This window comes from Pholis gunnellus (genome assembly GCF_910591455.1).
Source record: "Pholis gunnellus genome assembly, chromosome: 18".
In the NCBI taxonomy this organism is placed as follows: Eukaryota; Metazoa; Chordata; class Actinopteri; order Perciformes; family Pholidae; genus Pholis; species Pholis gunnellus.
In genome coordinates, this window is record NC_136545.1 from 3,517,926 (window position 1) to 3,535,808 (window position 17,883).

A 17,883-nucleotide genomic window follows, 5' to 3' on the forward strand; every position below is an offset into this window, starting at 1 on the left:
GGGGCACTGCATGGTGCACTCAAGATTTTCCACGATCACTTGGAAAAATGTCATGAACACCACTTTCAGCTAGAAATCCCACGATGCAATGTGTTGCATCTGTGTGGAGTTTTATATGTGCTTTTTTTTGTAAGGGGATACATCTGAGGTTTCACGTAGAGATCTATTTTTTGGCATTTTTCTGAATGTTGGGTACCATTGCTTCTTTGGGCCCCTAAAGCCCTCAAGGTGAAAGGAAAGCCAACACAAAATTGAATTTTAGAGGTCACAAGCCAAAAAGGTCAGACACTGCAGCTCTGTGGGCTTGATCAAGGCCTTCTTCCAGTCCAGTTCATACATTAATCCCATCGACGTGATCAAAATAATTTGTATCGATTAACAACGCAAATAAAAGCAAGAACGCATCTTCGAAACTCCCACATTTTATGTTATTAGCATTGTATAGGTGCCTGTTTGTTTAGCCACCTTACACATTGCTGAATAGCAGATGCAAAACTAAAGAGAGAAGAAGAAAGAGAGAGAGAGAGAGAGAGAGAGAGAGAGAGAGAGAGAGAGAGAGAGAGAGAGAGGTGGATGACATCAAACTCCTCTGAGGCCATTTCCTCATCAGCTCAATGACATCACTGAGCCACCGGGGGCTGTGATTGGTCGACCCGTTTCTCCTGGTAAACAACTGGAGATACATTACAGTGTGTGAGTGGGTGTGCGTGTGTGTGTGGGTGGGTGGGTGTAAGCGGTCAGTGAGACCTTTGTCCGGTGATGTCACCACAGACTGTGTGGATATACAGATTATACACTGATAAACCATCTCTCTGGACACACACACACACACACTGAATACTCACTCGCTTTCTCCCCCTTTGTTCCTCAGTATAATCAGTCATAGAAATAGATCTATGTATTTGTGATGTAGTGCAGGATATACACAAGTTGGTAAAGCAAAAACCCGTTATGTTGTACTTTAAACTCTTCATATTTGAACTAAGTTTGCATTAAAATGGAATAATTAACTTACGATCCACTATCTTTTGTTACATTAATCATTGAAAGGTTTAACAGATAAGACTAGTGTAATGTTCCTTTTTTATTGTGAACACGTCCAAAACCAACAAGTCCGTCTCTCAATACTCTCTGGCTTCCATTGGCTCCTGCAGAAGCTGTAAAGATATTTTTTTAAAACAGCTCACAGATGCATAGTTCCATTTTTGAAAAAGGCTCAGTAATTTCCTAAAACAGCTCGTCACCGTGGTTTTTAATTGGAGGTCACTCAAACAAGACAATATAATATGTTTGATGGGGACTATTTTCAGCAGCGGATTAATACACATTTGGCGCACTGGGGAGGATTTGTGTCAGCATGACGACGTATGTGTGACTCAGTCAAAATAAACTACAGTGTGTGTGTTCATGGTGATGAAGGAACATGTCACCCAGTGAACCAGTTTATTCATTGTTGAATAAAGACACGTAACACCGGACATTCCTTATAAAGAAACAGTGGTTGATTGATTGATTAAGCAATCAACAAAACTTAGTGTCGTTGTGATCATCAATTAATCTCACACATCTCAAGTAACAAGAATACGAGCCAGCCAGTCATGGTCGTGGCTCAGCGAGGCTGTTGTTAGGAACAGTGCTGCTCGCACGAGGAGACGTCTCGTTCGGGAAACTGCAAACGATGAATTGTTGCCAGAGGAGGAAACGTGAGTGCGAGTTGGAGAGAGGAGTGACGGTGAGTTTGTTGTGTTGGCGTACAGAAAGCGTCGCGTAGTTTTATCCTAAATATATTCAATGTCACAGCTTAATATTTAGCTGATTTCCACAACGTGGATGCGTCCCTAGATTTCTGAACGAGACTTCTCCTTGAGCGATTCAATTGCAGCCTGTTATGTGACTGTCGTCTTTAGCGTTCTCCATCAATACTGGACCAATTTCAGAGATGTTAACCCTGTTCGTCACTTAGACACAACACCATGGGAATATATCCACTTTGAAAAATACAGAAGGTCCCCTTTAAGCTCTGCTAATCAACGCTAAACACAAAGTACATCTAAAGGTGATGGGAATGCCATTATTTTGTCAAAACAATTTGTCCTTAGGGGAACATGAATAAATGTTACGGTAATCCGTCCAATAGTTGAGACTTTTCACTAAAAAACTAAAATGTCAACTTCAGGTCTAACTTTGACCTCTGGAAATGGAGGCGACAGGAATTTGCCACTGTTTTGTAACATTTCAGTGGCTAAACATTTCATTGGTTAATTAGAAAAGCTAAAATGAATCAATAGGAAGATAGACATCAGTGCTGCTTTATTTCTCAGCTGATAGACATACACCACAATACTGTTTTGTTAAAGGATTCTATCAGATTCATTCATGCTCTCAGTAATTCTGTTATGTGTGTGTGTGTGTGTGTGTGTGTGTGTGTGTGTGTGTGTGCGTGCGTGTGTGTGTGTGTGCGTGCGTGTGCGTGTGTGTGTGTGTGTGTGTGTGTGTGTGTGCGTGCGTGTGTGTGTGTGTGCGTGCGTGTGCGTGTGTGTGTGTGTGTGTGTGTGTGTGTGTGCGTGCGTGCGTGCGTGTGCGTGTGTGTGTGTGTGTGTGAGGGAACCAGAGACAGAGAGAGTGTCTTTAGTCTGTTGTTCCATTTCCGGTTATCGTCTAAACGCGGAAGCATCGGGGTGGTGCATTAAGCGCAACCACACACACACACACACTAGCTTATAGTGGAGGGCTGATTGCTACAATGCTGTGTCTCTACTCTCTATATACATCTGTGTGTGCAAGTTTAAGTGCTGAGATATGAAGCCTCAAGTGTGTTTGCCAGGCTGCCATGTTGAGGGTAAGCATCTCAAGTCTGCACACTGTAATGTACTGCAATATTCCTACTAGGAAGGATATTGTTTTTTACGTCCACATCGTGATAGTTTTGGCCGTCACTCATCTCAGTTATGGTAACTAATGAGTCACTCACCAGCACCATCGTAAACGTTTCGGCTTTAACCCAAAGATCTAGTGATAAAAAGTGCGTGTGTTGGTGCTACATATTATCTTTTACTTGCTTGGTGGTAACTGTGCAATAAAGTGGTTGTTTCGACTAACTGACCTAATATTACATGGTGGTGTGGGCTATGATCGTTTTTCAGCAGTGATGGTGGAATCATACAAAGCTTGGAATCATCAGAATAACTTTCACCATAGTTGAGGAATGAGGACTCCTAAACACGGCTCTCAGTAGAATCTGGGATTTTGAAACTTGTCATGAAAAGACCTTAAAACTAAACTCAACCAAGTAGCATTTTTGTGATGGCTTTTTTCAATTCAACGTTAACCACATGCTTAAAACGGCGTCCGTAATCCGGGAGAAAATACATTTACCTCAAATGTAATTGACAGTGCAGTTTAGTTGTAGAAGGGACATCATGATGTAGCACACAGGGTTGCTTTGGAACACGGAAGTCTTCAGAGTGATTTGCTGTGCTCGTGGTTGGTGTTTTGGTGGTCCGACTGGTCCCATCCTCATATCCAGATTGTCTTTTGGCTCTTTTAGCTTTTGAGAACATGATTTTTTTTTCCTGCACAACATCCTTAAAATGGTTGACATTAACTCAGAATTTGATTTACTTGCCAAGACTGAGGCCTTGCTGATTATTGTCCCGGGGACACCGGTGACATCACAACGACATCACACAGTCACTGTCGCACAGCTGTAATCACGTCACAGCTGATTAATGACTTCATCAAAACATCGCTCAGCTCTGCCGGCACATGACGGAGTGTCGAAATGTGGCGCCACACACAAGCAGCGAAGTGTACGTTGAAGGGCGACTTTACTACTTACCCTGCACTTATATGCCCTCTGTGTAATGGATACCAAGGCTTAAGTGGTAATGGTGCAATAAAAAAAAAAGAGAGAGAGAGAGGGAGAAGGAAGAGAAGAGACGTGGAGAAAGGGGAACGAGGGAGGGAAGGGAGAGACGGAAAGATAGGAGGGGCGGGAAGATGAAGGAGAGGAAGGAGACACAGAGGCAAGGAGACAGGAAGGAGGACAAGGGAAGCATCAGAAGAAAGAATATGGGGAGGAAGACGGGAAAGAGAGATAATGGAGACGGGAGAGGGGCGATGAAAGAGAACATGAGGAAGATGCAAAAGACAGATTACAGATGAGAGTAAGAACAACAGGCAAGAAAAAAAAGGATTGAGGACAGAGACGAAGGAGGCAAGAGAGGGAAAGATTGTGACAGCAGAAATAGTAATAGGCGAGACAGCAATACAATACTAAATGACATAAGAGACGGTAGATAAAGAGAGAGACAGAGCTCTCCAGCTGATGGCGGCCCTTTGTGCCAAAGACCTTTTTTTTCTCACAGAATGAAGCCTGTCTGTCTGAGTCTGTAGCGTCCTGACAGACATCTCGGTTTATATTCAGCTATATTGATCCTCTATGCTCTCTCTTGCTTTCTCTCTCCCTTTAATCTTTCGTTTTTTTCTCAGTCTCTGCCTCTTCATCTCCATCTCTCTCTTTTACTTCTGTCTGCGTCTGGCCATCAAAAAGCTAAATGAGAAAAAATGTCTAACATCCCGAGAAGGAAACCTCCCTGTTAGCTCAGAGTGCCTAGTTAGCTGTTAGCATCTGGTGAGCTGGTCCAAGCCCTGGATCTTTAGTAAAGTGGTGGCGAGTTTTGCACAGAGCCTGGTGAGGAAGAAACAACTGTTTTAAAGTCAGACAAGGCCAATGTTACTGTGAGTTTATGGCTGCTAAATGAACATTTGGAATGTTTGTCAGACTCTATGATTTCATTACCAGGTCAGGTTTGAATGTGACTGACTTACTGACAGCTATTTGTCTGCTATACGTATTGGCTAAAAACATCTAGTAGCATTTGTTCTACTTTAGCCATGCCGTGTGCCATCAATGTATTATTATTGTATGTAGTGTTTGTGCTCCATACCATGTGATCATGGTCCTTAGCCGCATATATGAATAAAGAAAAAGAGGTGCACGCTGACGGCTTCACATCATTTTTCAGGGAAATAAATTCACAAACAAGCGTGAGTGTCTTTCCAGGATCCTGTGTAGCTGGTGTATAATATGCATTATACTTATTAAATACATATTAGGTATTAATCTTTATGAACAGATTCTGCATTTATTTGCGGATCACGTTTCAGCAAGTGTTGGTTGAATGCAGGTAAACAGTCCAGAGAGGAAAAGAGGCGGAACAATAATAGCTGGATTTCTATGCGTCATGGTGTCTTGCTAGAATTTCAAAGTGTGGCGTGTGGATTCAAAAAACGTCTATATTTAGGTCAACACACGTCACTTTTTTTTTGTGAGGAGCTCCTCAATTTCCATTGCATTGTGTGCACTGTGGGAAATAGTGTCCATCGGCAACAGGACGAGCGCATGCCGCTGTGGAGACTGAGGCTGTCATGGTGAAGCTGCCAGGCTGTGATCTATCTTTGCAGTGAGGATGAAAACAGTCTCTAATGACTCTGCCGAGCTCCTCTTTCTCCTTTCTCTTCCTGTAAAATGAAACCAAAGCTCGCTGGCTCACTCATTTCCTCTCTTTAAACTTTTACTTTTAATAAACTTGAGTTTATAAAATGCAACACAAAAGGCTTTACATAAAAGAGAATTATTAAAGAAATCGAATAAGTAATTCAATCTAAGTTAGCAATATATTTGCAATTAAACAAGGATTCATTTAAATATCTTAAACACAGGAAAAAGCATTGTTAAAAGCATGTGTCTTAATATGTAATAAGTGTCTCCTGTATTGATTTTATCATATTTATATACAGGACTGTCTCAGAAAATTAGAATATTGTGATAATCCCCATACGTGTGATTTAGTTTACTGAACCAAGCTGAGTGTTTTTCAAGGCTCAGGAAACCCTTGCAGGTGTTTCGAGTTAATTAGACGATTCAAGTGATTAGTTGAATACCCTACTAGTATACTTTTTCATGATATTCTAATATTTAGAGATAGGATATTTGAGTTTTCTTAAGCTGTAAGCCATAATCAGCAATATTAAAAGAATAAAAGGCTTGCAATATTTCAGTTGATTTGTAATGAATCCAGAATGCATGACATTTTTGTTTTTTTAATTGCATTACACAAAATAAAGAACTTTATCACAATATTCTAATTTTCTGAGACAGTCCTGTATTATATTCTTTATCTTTTAGCTGGAAGAAATTCATCCATTAACTCACAAATGAATGCAATCAAGTTATCGATAGGAATCATTTGGATGTATAGATATACAGCTGGGTATCGTCTGCGTAGGTATGGAAATTGATGTTGTGTTGTCTGATAAACTGCTGAAAACAATTGGGCCCAAGATAGAGCCCTGAGGGACACACTTAAATCTATTTAATCTAAGGAGTGGTGGCCCATGGCCGCTATCAACTGTCAATAAACTATATTCACCGCGGAATGTGATAGGGTGGGAGTCCATGCAAGAGTTGAACTTACATTCTCATCATTGCTTTCTCATCTTGATTCTCTGCTGCTATCCATCTTTTCCTCTCCATTTCTACTTCCACTGCCTAACCTCTCTGCTCCTTTTGTTCTCTGTTTTTTACGTATTCACTTGAAATGGCTGCTTCAATAAAGCACCACCTTGATGTTTCTATTGGTGTTTAGCTGCCCTTGACTCTTAAAACTTCTGTACAATACACTTTTGTGTTTGCTGTGAGTGTTTTACCAGCTCTTGTGGCTCAGCACTTGACTCAACCCCATTCAAGTGAATAGAGAAAAGGTTTTACGGTGAAATACTGCCTCTCAGCAGCCATATTGGAAAAGGCCTGACCTTTTGGTCAGCAGTGGGTGTTCACAGCTGATTGTGTTTTTAAAATGGAAGTCTCAATAGCAGTTCATTTCTGTGTCTGTCTTAAATTGGATGAGTTCACCACTTATTTAGCCTGATTCAACATGTGTGAACGGATGCTCGCATCTCAGATTTTGTCAGACTGTATATAAGAACTGGACATAGTCATCATGAGGTCACACATTGGTGTGTGGACTGCCATTTTGAAGCCTTGAGTTCGGCGATTTCGCCGCCACCATCTTACGGCCGTCGCCATGTTTTTTTTTGCAGACAATGAACGTAAGTGACCATATTTGGAATGTGGAGACGTGACATAGAGACACCGTATACGGCTCTGGAAGCAGCAGCAACCTGTCAATCATAGTACGCCCGTCCTAAAGCATTCCCTAGTTTTTGACTCTAAACTGGACCAAAATGTACTAAATGAAAATGTTTACAATGTTTACTGAAGTAATAAATCAAGTGAGAGTAAGGGTCATTTTGTCATTGACTTCTATACAACCAGACTTCTTATTGCAGCCCCCTGCTAGTCAGTGTGGAGCTAGATAGTCCTAGTGTTGTATGTACTAGTGCAGTGTCCCATTTGGAACGGGCAATTGTTTGATTCCTAGCATATAGCCGATCGGAGCTCGTGACTGTTCAGAGCACGCCGATTGCTCGGCACGACAGCGATGGTTTTAATGTTAGTACATCCACCAGCAAAAGTGAACTGCAGTCAATGAGCCTGTAAAGCCTGTAAAAGCCCACTGAGGACGACATGCTCGACTCCAAATTGCAGCAACTTTGTCACTGCACATCCTTGGGTCCCCAGCAACACACCCGCCAAGTATGAAGCAAATCGGATGAACTCTGTTCGAGCTAGGCAAAGGACACACATACAGACAGACAGGGATTCCTTGTTTTACAGTTGCATAATAAACATGAATGTATTATCCGACTGTTATTTTCCAGGACCAGCATCCTCAGGGTAGTGAAGGGGGCTCCTTTTACATAACCTGCAACCCTTCAAACCAATGTAGTTTGCTGTTAAAATGCTTTATGGAACCATAACCCTAACCTTTGGAAGTCACTTATTTCACTTCACTGTATCTGACATGCTAACCATTGCAGCTTATGTTAGAGCAGATAAACAGTGTACTGTAAGCTGTGATTGGACGATCACAGTTTGAGCGAACAGAAAGCTGAGAACACATTTGTATCACCAGTGCCTCTCATTTACAACACTTTCACATGACCAACTCTGCAAGCATACGACCATCTTCAATTGTCTGGCGAACATGATGGTGATGAACATGACCACGGGTGGGTGATTGCGATGCCGATGCGACAGTAGTGATAATGATAATGGAGATGATTGTGTTGCAGCGAGCACTATTGGGGTGGTGGTGATGATTATGTTTTGAAATAATTGCGGTTACAAGAATGGCAACTGTGATGAGACTGATTCTTGTCATGTGGTAAGAATGATTTTGACTGGTGGATACTTGGGATGATGATGATGATAATAATGATGATGATGAGAGTGACTGACGGTTTAAGAGTGATGCAATGATTTTGAAGCTCGTGATAATGGTTATTGTGATGACAATAATTACAGCGGTGATGACTTTGATTACAAAGGATTGGGATTAGAAGAATAAAATAAAACAGATGTTGAAGGAATAGTTTCACAGTTTAAGACCTGTGGGTTTTTTTGCTTTCTTTCTGAGAGTGAGAGGAGAAGATAGATATCAATGTAGTGTTTGTGCATCAAGTACGGAGCTGGAGTCAGGACATTGTTAACCTAGCTTAGCATAAATAAAAAAATGCTTCTTCATTCAGTTTCTGCTCAGCCCGAGCCCTGCATGTGTTATGCTCAAACACAAGCAATGGTGCTGAGGGCTCTGGCTTGGCTCATCTCCATGACGTGACCCAGAAAGGACAAAATTGAAAAATGAATATCTACGCAACGGATGAATAACTGAGTAGTCGAAATATTCGGGTCCAGCCCTTAGGTGGACATCAACTTTTTCTGCGCAGCATCTGCAGCTACTGCACAGGTTGCCAGATGCAGTCAGTGAGCACAGGTTTTGTTCTCTTCAGTCGCGATGGTACCAAACCTGGCAACTTCATTGTGAGGAGAAGGCTTCAGGAAGGCTGTGCACAGTCACTGGGGACAGGTGTTGTTTGCCAATAAATAGTTCCAGCACGTAGTACCTCCCTAAGAAAGCACAAAAGAAATGAGCTTAAGAGGTGCTGGGATTTTGGACAGAACCGGGCTAGCCGTTTCACCTCTGCTTCCAGTCTTTATGCTAAGCTAGGCTAACCATGTCCTGATTTGACCACCTAACTTAGCATACGGACATGAGAGCTATATTGATCGTCAAATAAAGGAAGTTCCCAAAATGTTGTACTATTTCTCTAAGATGATGATTATAATGTGATGAACATGATATTCATGTCATGAGATGATCATGTTGAAGTGAACCATTGTGGTAGAGAGGATTATGGTGGTGATGAGGTTGTTATAGAATATAGATATATTTTTCTGCCTTATAAAGAGGATGGCTACCGTTTGAAATAGTCAACACAATCCCCCAGTTTAAGAAAATTTAAGAAAAAAAATACATATATACAGGACTGTCTCAGAAAATTAGAATATTGTGATAATCCCCATACGTGTGATTTAGTTTACTGAACCAAGCTGAGTGTTTTTCAAGGCTCAGGAAACCCTTGCAGGTGTTTCGAGTTAATTAGACGATTCAAGTGATTAGTTGAATACCCTACTAGTATACTTTTTCATGATATTCTAATATTTAGAGATAGGATATTTGAGTTTTCTTAAGCTGTAAGCCATAATCAGCAATATTAAAAGAATAAAAGGCTTGCAATATTTCAGTTGATTTGTAATGAATCCAGAATGCATGACATTTTTGTTTTTTTAATTGCATTACACAAAATAAAGAACTTTATCACAATATTCTAATTTTCTGAGACAGTCCTGTATATATATATATATATATATATATGTATATATATGTATTTTTTTCCCCTGTAAGTCCTTTTCTTCTTTCAACTACAGAAGCCAACGTTTTTAAATGTTAAATGTCTAAACACAAGGCAACAGAATCAGAACTTGGACCTCCAGTGTAAAACTGGAAAGATTAGGATCAAAATCAGGGGCGAAGCGTTATACCAGTATTAACGATAATCGTGGTATTTCAAAATGAAATATGGATATCGTGTTCATAACATACCTGATAATATTGTGTAAATAATCCAGTGTCTCTTAAATCCTTTTATACAGTTATGATTACAGACATTCTCCACCTTCCTACACTCGTATCGGGAGTGTAATTCATTTGCCAAAAAGAGACTAAATGGATACAAACTAAAAGTTAAAGATGAATTTGGCTAATGACATAATTGTTATTGTTATTATTTTATTAAATATTATTTTATAATGAAATTATTGTGATAACATCGTCATCGTGAATTATATTGAACTGTGAATTAATTGTGTTGTGAAAATCTGATATTGTGACAGCCCTACTTAGCATTTGAGAATCGGCATATGGTTGAGAAGGTTATACTGATGATGATGATGTGATATTAGGGGAATAACTATGACGACTGCGATTGTAGTTTGAATCACTGAGTGTAACAGAGACGAGGGAGGCTGTGACAGCTGAGTCACACAGAGAGGATTAAAAAAAGACACGGTGAAGAGATTCTGGTGTTTTCTGCTGATCTCGTTCGCAGGACGGAGACGCGTTTAGCAACACACTTATGTCTAGAGAGAGAGAGAGAGAGAGACTGAGAGAGCTGATGAAAGACAGAGGAACCCTGCTTTATTGATCCTATTGACTCAACCCTTTACTTTAAAAGAATGGCCGCCCCTCCCCCCTCCTTACTGTCGCCCCTCCTCAAACCGGTAAACCCCTTTTGAATAATATAATTGCGTATTTGATCCTCACTGTAACCTCGACCAGAGGGGGGTAAAAAAAAAAAAAAAGCCCGATCGAATCACTCGAGCGTGCTCTTTGAGCACATTGACGGCACACTGTGTTTATGGGTGGGTGATTTTGATTGCTCCCTTTTTTTTTTAAACGTAAACACGTCTGCACTATTTATTTATTTTAAGTCCGGCGTGAACTGCTGCAGAGCTGCTTTCCATCGAGCTACAGTAAGCTGAAAGGAGAGAGACAGAGAGGGAAAGGTGGACACTGGAGATCTATTTGCAGTATTTGAAACCGTATTTCACTGTTTATTTTTTGACCTTTGTAAAACATTTATTTATTTATTTTTGTTGTTGGTTGAGGAGATTCTTCGCACGTGAGATATTTTTGGATTCCCTCTAGCAATGCAGCAAAAAAAACAAAAAACGTGTATAATTAGACCAGTGCTTCCATCCTATATGTTCAATCTTCATTAGTGCCAACTGCATGTTTGGAACTATCCAGAAAAAAAAAACAGTGAACAACTTGAATTTGTCCCAACTTAATGTCTTGTTAGTCTGCGCTTTTGCACAGAATGTCTTAAATAAACAGCCGTCATGTCCGAATAAAGTAGTTCCAGAACATTTATGTGATATACAACTAAATGACAAAAATGCATCACAGATGAAGCCAGCAATGTTAGGTGTGTACGGAAGAGATTAGGGCCACATGGGAAAAATGTGTTTGAGTTTAAAGTGAATTCTATCTGCAACAGAGTTAAACGTTGCTCTCTTGACTTCGTCAAACAAAATGTAACAAATAAATACAAAGATATGAATGTACTAAATTGTAATTTATTAAAATAATGGTATCTGGTCCAGCTATTTAAGTCAGTACAGGACCAATATCTGATATCAGTACCTAGACATCTCTATTCAGGACTCAAAGATATGTTCACATGTGGCCATAATGATCTTCCGTACATCAGGGAAATTCTTAAATCACTAAGTGAATGATTTCAAACTGCATTCAGCCATTAAAACTGGGCTTAATTTGGTTGGAAATAAAATGTGTTGTTTTTTTTTGTCCTTTTTTGGGGCGGTGCACAGAGCCAAATATGGTTTGAAATGTTTTTGAAACTAAAGTGACGATACAATACCCGGGTTTTATTAGTATTAAATCAATGCATTTTTTTATTGTAAAATTGTTCTACCAACGTTTTTTTTCCTTATTTAGCAAAAGAAGCTGTTGTGTAATATACATATAAAAGAACGAAATGTATTATAATTATATGAATCTGGAACCAGACCACCAGGAAATGTGAAATGAAATGTGTAAATCAAAGTGAAAACAACGCGGGGGCAGCCACAGTCAGCTCAGAACTGTCGACCGTTGTGTTTCATATGCATGCATGAAATATGCATGGAAGGAATACTGAAAATAAAAACCTGTATACTCTTTTCTGTCAGGTGGAAGTACCTCCAGTTACTCACAGCTACCAGAGCTTCACGATGATCAACACAAGTCCAGTCAGGAAATGCCAGGTGCAAAACAAACACTACAAAAGTGCACAAAAAAATCATATGAATATTCTTTTTTCTGTAGCCTTAATTATAGAACTGCAACTCTTGTAAGTGAAGACACTATTTTGAGTGTATTTTTGTATGTATATATGAACAAAAAACATTAATTTATCAAACTAATTTGATCCTAGAATACCTTGACATGTTTTGACCTGAATCATTATTAGTAGTAGTAGTAGTAGTAAATCACTTCTTATAACATTTTTAAAAGAACGTTTTTGGTAATATTTAATATGTCTCTTCTGGTTTTACCATTCCACTCCATTTCATGCTTTCATCTACTTTTGACCTTATTGTTATCCTCCTTGTAGTCTTTTAAATGATTTATTTTTGAAAAGTCTTATTTTCTTGTAGTATTATCCTTATCATATTATATTAATTAGGTGAAGACAGGATTTTCCTCCTATCAATAGAACAGAAGGAGTTCATCAGACAGAAATGTCAAAACACTTCAAATTTCACAATAAAAGCCTAGTGGGTGGATTGTTTTGGCACTACCTGGCACAAATTATTAGTAATAAAAAAAAACATATTAGCGGCTAGCATAAAGAGTTGTACAATGGCCGTGATAATCACATAGCAGGTCTAGTAGGTTTACTACTAGCAGTAGAAAAAGTAGTGAAAATAACACTGTTCATGTTCGTGCTTGTTTAAAGAAAGGTTTTAACACCGTTAAAGACGAATTATTTGGGGTTCCGAGAGAAAAAGAGGTTGACGGACATATTTGTGACAACAGTCATTATCAGTTGAGCTGCTAGAAACACACGTTGGCTCACAGTCGGATGTTTTATCACAAAGATCACCCAGTAAATAGTAAGGTCCAAAGTCCAAGATCCTTTCTAGTTTACGCTTTGAACAAACAAGAACAAAAACTGTGACACAGTTTTGAGTTGATGGTGACATTCTTCTATATACCCTACAGAATATGTCCTATCCATATAAATATTAATAATAAGTTTAACAGCACTTTTAAATCCAGTAATAATAACATTAATAATAATAGGAATAACGAGAGATTTAAAAAGATGACATGAAACAGGGTTTAATCAAAACAGGTTGAAAAAAAATGGTTGCACCGGCAAAACATGTGCATCAACATGAGGTGTGTGTTATAGCGTTCATTTAAAAGACCAGGCAGATTCTGATGCTAGCTATTAGTATTATGACAGTGTTATTTCAATTTGGCCTTTCATTCACAATTTGTTGTCATTATACGTACGTCTGATGATTCTAAGCAGACGTGTCTCTTTCGATCTCTGTCTGTCTCTCTCACACATACACACACTCACAGTCATGTTTCCATTACTTTAGAGGACATTACACTGATTTACAATCATTTCCTGGAGACTTACTTGAACCACAACCATAACCACTACTTGTCTAATCCTAATTCTAACCCTAAACTTAAAAAAACAAACAACGTAAACCAAGTCCTCATCCTAAGCTGTACTTAACGGGAGATGTGCATTTTGTCCCCAAAAGGAAGGCATGTAAACAGATGTATGTCCCCACAATGTGAGTAATTCTCACACACAGACACTGACTATGCTTTAAACCCAGTGTGTGTGTGTGGCTCCTCATATGCAGAGATCAATAGCACCACCTGTCAGTGACAAATTGTATTACAACTCCTGACAGTGTGGATTAAAACATCAAGTCTTTATAACATTTCACTTATTTACTCGGAGAGCAGAAAGCGAGTTGCCACCTGTATAATGAACAACAGTGACATTTTCAATTGATCCATCCCAGCCCAGCAACTAGCCACAATGCAAGACTTAAGAAATAAATCCCATCAGGCTGAATTTTTGGGGGGAAAACGAGTCTAAACACATGTAGAATATGTCCAGCCATGAAAAAAACAAACATGGGGTCTGCGGTTTGAATGTTTCACTCAGTGTAAACATTAGATATGTGTATTGATCACGAAGGCTATAAAGACACTCAACGAGATAGAGAGCAGCAGAGAAACAAAATGCTGGCCATCTTTCATTTGCATCTGTCGTCAGGTCGCTAAACGCTGTGATAAGAAGCTGTGTGTGTTTACAGCGAGGATAGTTTCCTCTTACGCAATAGTTGACCACTTAACCTGATTCGTACTGACTTAATTCAGAGAGGTAATCAAATCAAACGCTCCCAGACCTCCTCCTCAGTGACTGATGAGATGCAACAGCAAACACATTGTAAAAGGTGTTTTATTACTATTATTGCAATAATATTATATTATTATAGTCTGTTCTGTTTTTTTTCCTTCAAGCTCATGGTCATAGAAAAGTCTAGGAGAACATGAATAAATTCATATTTTAAATTACCAGCCATATACTGCCGTACTTAATAAATAAAAGTCCCTCCGCTTTGTACATGTATTTCAATATTTATGTAGGATTCGTTTATTTCATACATACAAAACACCGGTGTGTGCACATTCTTATGTCAATGAGCCACTCAGATGAATAAAAGCTGTCTATATGAAAATAACAAGGTAATATCTAGGGCTGTAGTGAATTGTTCGAAGTATCAAACATTCCAATTCTAAATCAACATTTTAGTGTTTTTTTGTATGTCTATACTGTTTGATAAAAAGCGTTATACTACATGTAGAATTAGATTACAGCTGTGACTGCATAGGATTGTGATCCAAACACTTTCAATAGCTCCACAGTCCAAAAGTCTAAATCTGTTGAAAAAAAAGATAAATGTAATCATTTCGGAGAAATGGGCTGGTTCCTCTGTGGTGTCCCAATAGACGCCACCGGTGCATTCCAACGTTAGCAAGAGTAGCATGGGTTTAGCAAGACGATATGACCGCCGCCGCTTCTCCTTCATTCCCAGAGCAAACAAACGTCTCCACCCTACTGCGACTGATGTCGGGACACGGCCTGGTCGTGCTTTTGTTGTTGTTTTTTAGCTGTTTAGTCATAGCTCCAGCTGCTAGCTACACAAAACCATCGCGTGACGTCGGTCAGTCAGTCACTTCATAAAGGAAGTTTTGAATATTATACATTTTTAATGGCTATATATAATTCATTCTAAAATGTCTGTTTATTATTTTTTATAATGTATTATAATTATTATTGTTATTATTATCATTATTCACAACTGAACATAGAATAGAATAAAGGTAATTTGAATAGCCATCCATCTACTATCCGTAATCGCTTGGACAACCATTCACGCTCCAGAGCGTTGTGAAGTCTAAAAGTAAAATCCGTCAAGACGCCATCACTTTGTTTATGTCGAGGAAATGGACGAGTTATATTCATTAAAGAAAGTTTGTTTAATAGAAACAGACTAAGACATTTAAAATGCTAAAATCACTATTGAAATTGAGGATTTTGTTCGTGGATTTGTCCTTTTTTTGGGCTTGAAGAAAAATAAGTTGGGAACCACTGCGTTATTGGACAGCCGACAGCAGAGAGACGGTTGGACACAAGGAAAGAGAAATGTGGAACAACATAGTTCATGGTCTGTGCCTTAACCGCTAGGACCAAAGCGCCCCTCTTTTTGATGGACTTATAGTATTTATACAACAAAAACACACCACACCCAAACTGCACCAGAGTTTACTTCGAGGTGGGGGTAGACCCACAGTTTTAGGCAGTCTTGGTCTGTTTGCAGAGACTGTGTACAAGAAGTGGATGTAGTCATCGTGAGGTCACCCATTGGTTTGTGGACTTGAGTTGGGCGATTTCGCCGCAGCCATGTTGTTTTTTTTTGTAATTGATAAATGGAAGTGACCATATTTTGAATGCGGAGGAGTGATGTAACGATCTGCTGGTAGCAGCAGCGACCTGTCAATCACAGTTAGTCCCGCCCTAAAGCATCCCCTGCTTTATGGTCTATTTGACTCTAAATGGACCATCATTTACTAAATGAACATCATGCTGTATTGAAGAAGACTTGAAACTGGAGATTGAGACCATAAACTCATGTTTACAATGTTTACTGAGGTAATAAATCAAAAGAGAAATAGAGTCAGTTTCTCATAGATTTATATCAGACTTCTTTTTGCAACTGGAGGAGTCGCCCCCTGCTGGTCAGTAAAAAAAATAGATCAAACAAGAAAAACCCACCAGAGTTCGTTTGAAATGAACCAAAAGGATTAAGCGTGAAAACATGCTAAATAACTAAACATTCATCATTAAACTTCACCGCTACATCTCAAACTTTCACATTGCATTCTACTTCTCATATGAGTCTTATGAGTTGAACGCCTGAGCTGTATTGATAAATGTAGTGATGACTCAGTGGGAGAATAAGACATCAGATGTACAGGAACATGAACTTCTGTCAACAAGACCATTAGTTTGTGTTTCATATCCTCCAATATTTAACTGTAGTTCAACTACTACAAACAACACTAACACTTTTATTTTCTGTCCCCCCCCCCCCCCCCCCCCCGCAGCGTGCAAACGGAAGGAGCAGGACACAGGGAAGGACCGCAACAACACGCCGAAGAAGTCGCGGCTGGTCTTCACTGACCTGCAGCGGCGCACCCTGCTGGCCATCTTTAAGGAGAACAAGCGGCCGTCCAAGGAGATGCAGCTCACCATCTCGCAGCAGCTGGGCCTCGAACTCACCACCGTCAGCAACTTCTTCATGAACGCCCGCCGCCGGAGCCTGGACAAATGGACAGACGACGGAGGCAGCCCCGGCGCCCATTCCTCGGCGTCCAGCACTTGTACCAAAGCGTGATAATAGAATGCGAAGAGGGGGAGGGGGAGGGGAGGGGAGCGCGGGGGGGATGGGTCTCGGGTGGGGGCGGAGAAACTGGGAGGGACGGTGGGGTTGAGGGGCGCGGGTCGAGGTTCCGTCAGGTCGAAGCGAGGAGGAAAAACCAAACTTTTTACATATTTTTTATTTGTTTGTCCTTTCTGCTTTCGTCAAAGGGTGACAAACTGAGAGGGGCTGCTCACTGCGACGAATTGTTTGTAGCCTTACCGCCTTTTTGCAAAATCATCGTGAATCCATAACAAAGCCGAAGGGTAAACTCACCTATAAAACATAGAAACCTCATTGGGGGGGGTAAACAACTTTTAAATCAAAGACTTTCACTGCTGATGTCTCCTTTAGGACAATAAGTTGACACACTAGCCCAAATACCAAAGACTAGAAGACGACGTATGTTTTCTATTATGCAATATATCTAAGCTAGGAGCCAACCGACCAAACAAGAAACCAATAGAAGCTTTATGAAAAATTCTCTATGGAATTGTATTCGACCTTCAAATGTCCCAAAGATGGCAATGATGCATCTGTTTTGGGCAGAGTTGAAGACTTTCACGTTCAGAAGTCTGGTTTCAGAGATCGCACAGTCAAATTCAGATAGCTGTAGTTGAATCGTGATTCAAAACAAAAGGTCAGTTTGTGCAGCTTAGGTTGAAGTTGGACTGTGGATTAAATTTGTTTTTTTTAACCAAACCAAAGATGTATAGGGGACATTTTCTCAGTCATAAGAAACCATAAAAATAGTCTTTGCATGAGGCCCACTTACTGGCTTGGACTGAGTCTGCTCAGTATGCTTGGGAAAAGCTAGTGGTTGTTATGTT

General features: G+C 39.8%; 1 protein-coding gene across 1 annotated transcript in view; it reads left to right on the forward strand.

Moving 5' to 3' along the window:
* The window catches only part of onecut2 (one cut homeobox 2), a gene marked incomplete at both ends in the record, with an annotated part of 35,489 nt that extends 18,460 nt beyond the window's left edge, over positions 1–17,029 (forward strand). Inside the window, 2 exons of the mRNA XM_079178872.1 lie at positions 12,221–12,295; positions 16,740–17,029. Coding sequence (XP_079034998.1) covers positions 12,221–12,295; positions 16,740–17,029 — 365 coding nt within the window. The remainder of the gene's footprint in view (positions 1–12,220; positions 12,296–16,739) is intronic.
* Between the last annotated feature and the right edge of the window lie 854 nt (positions 17,030–17,883).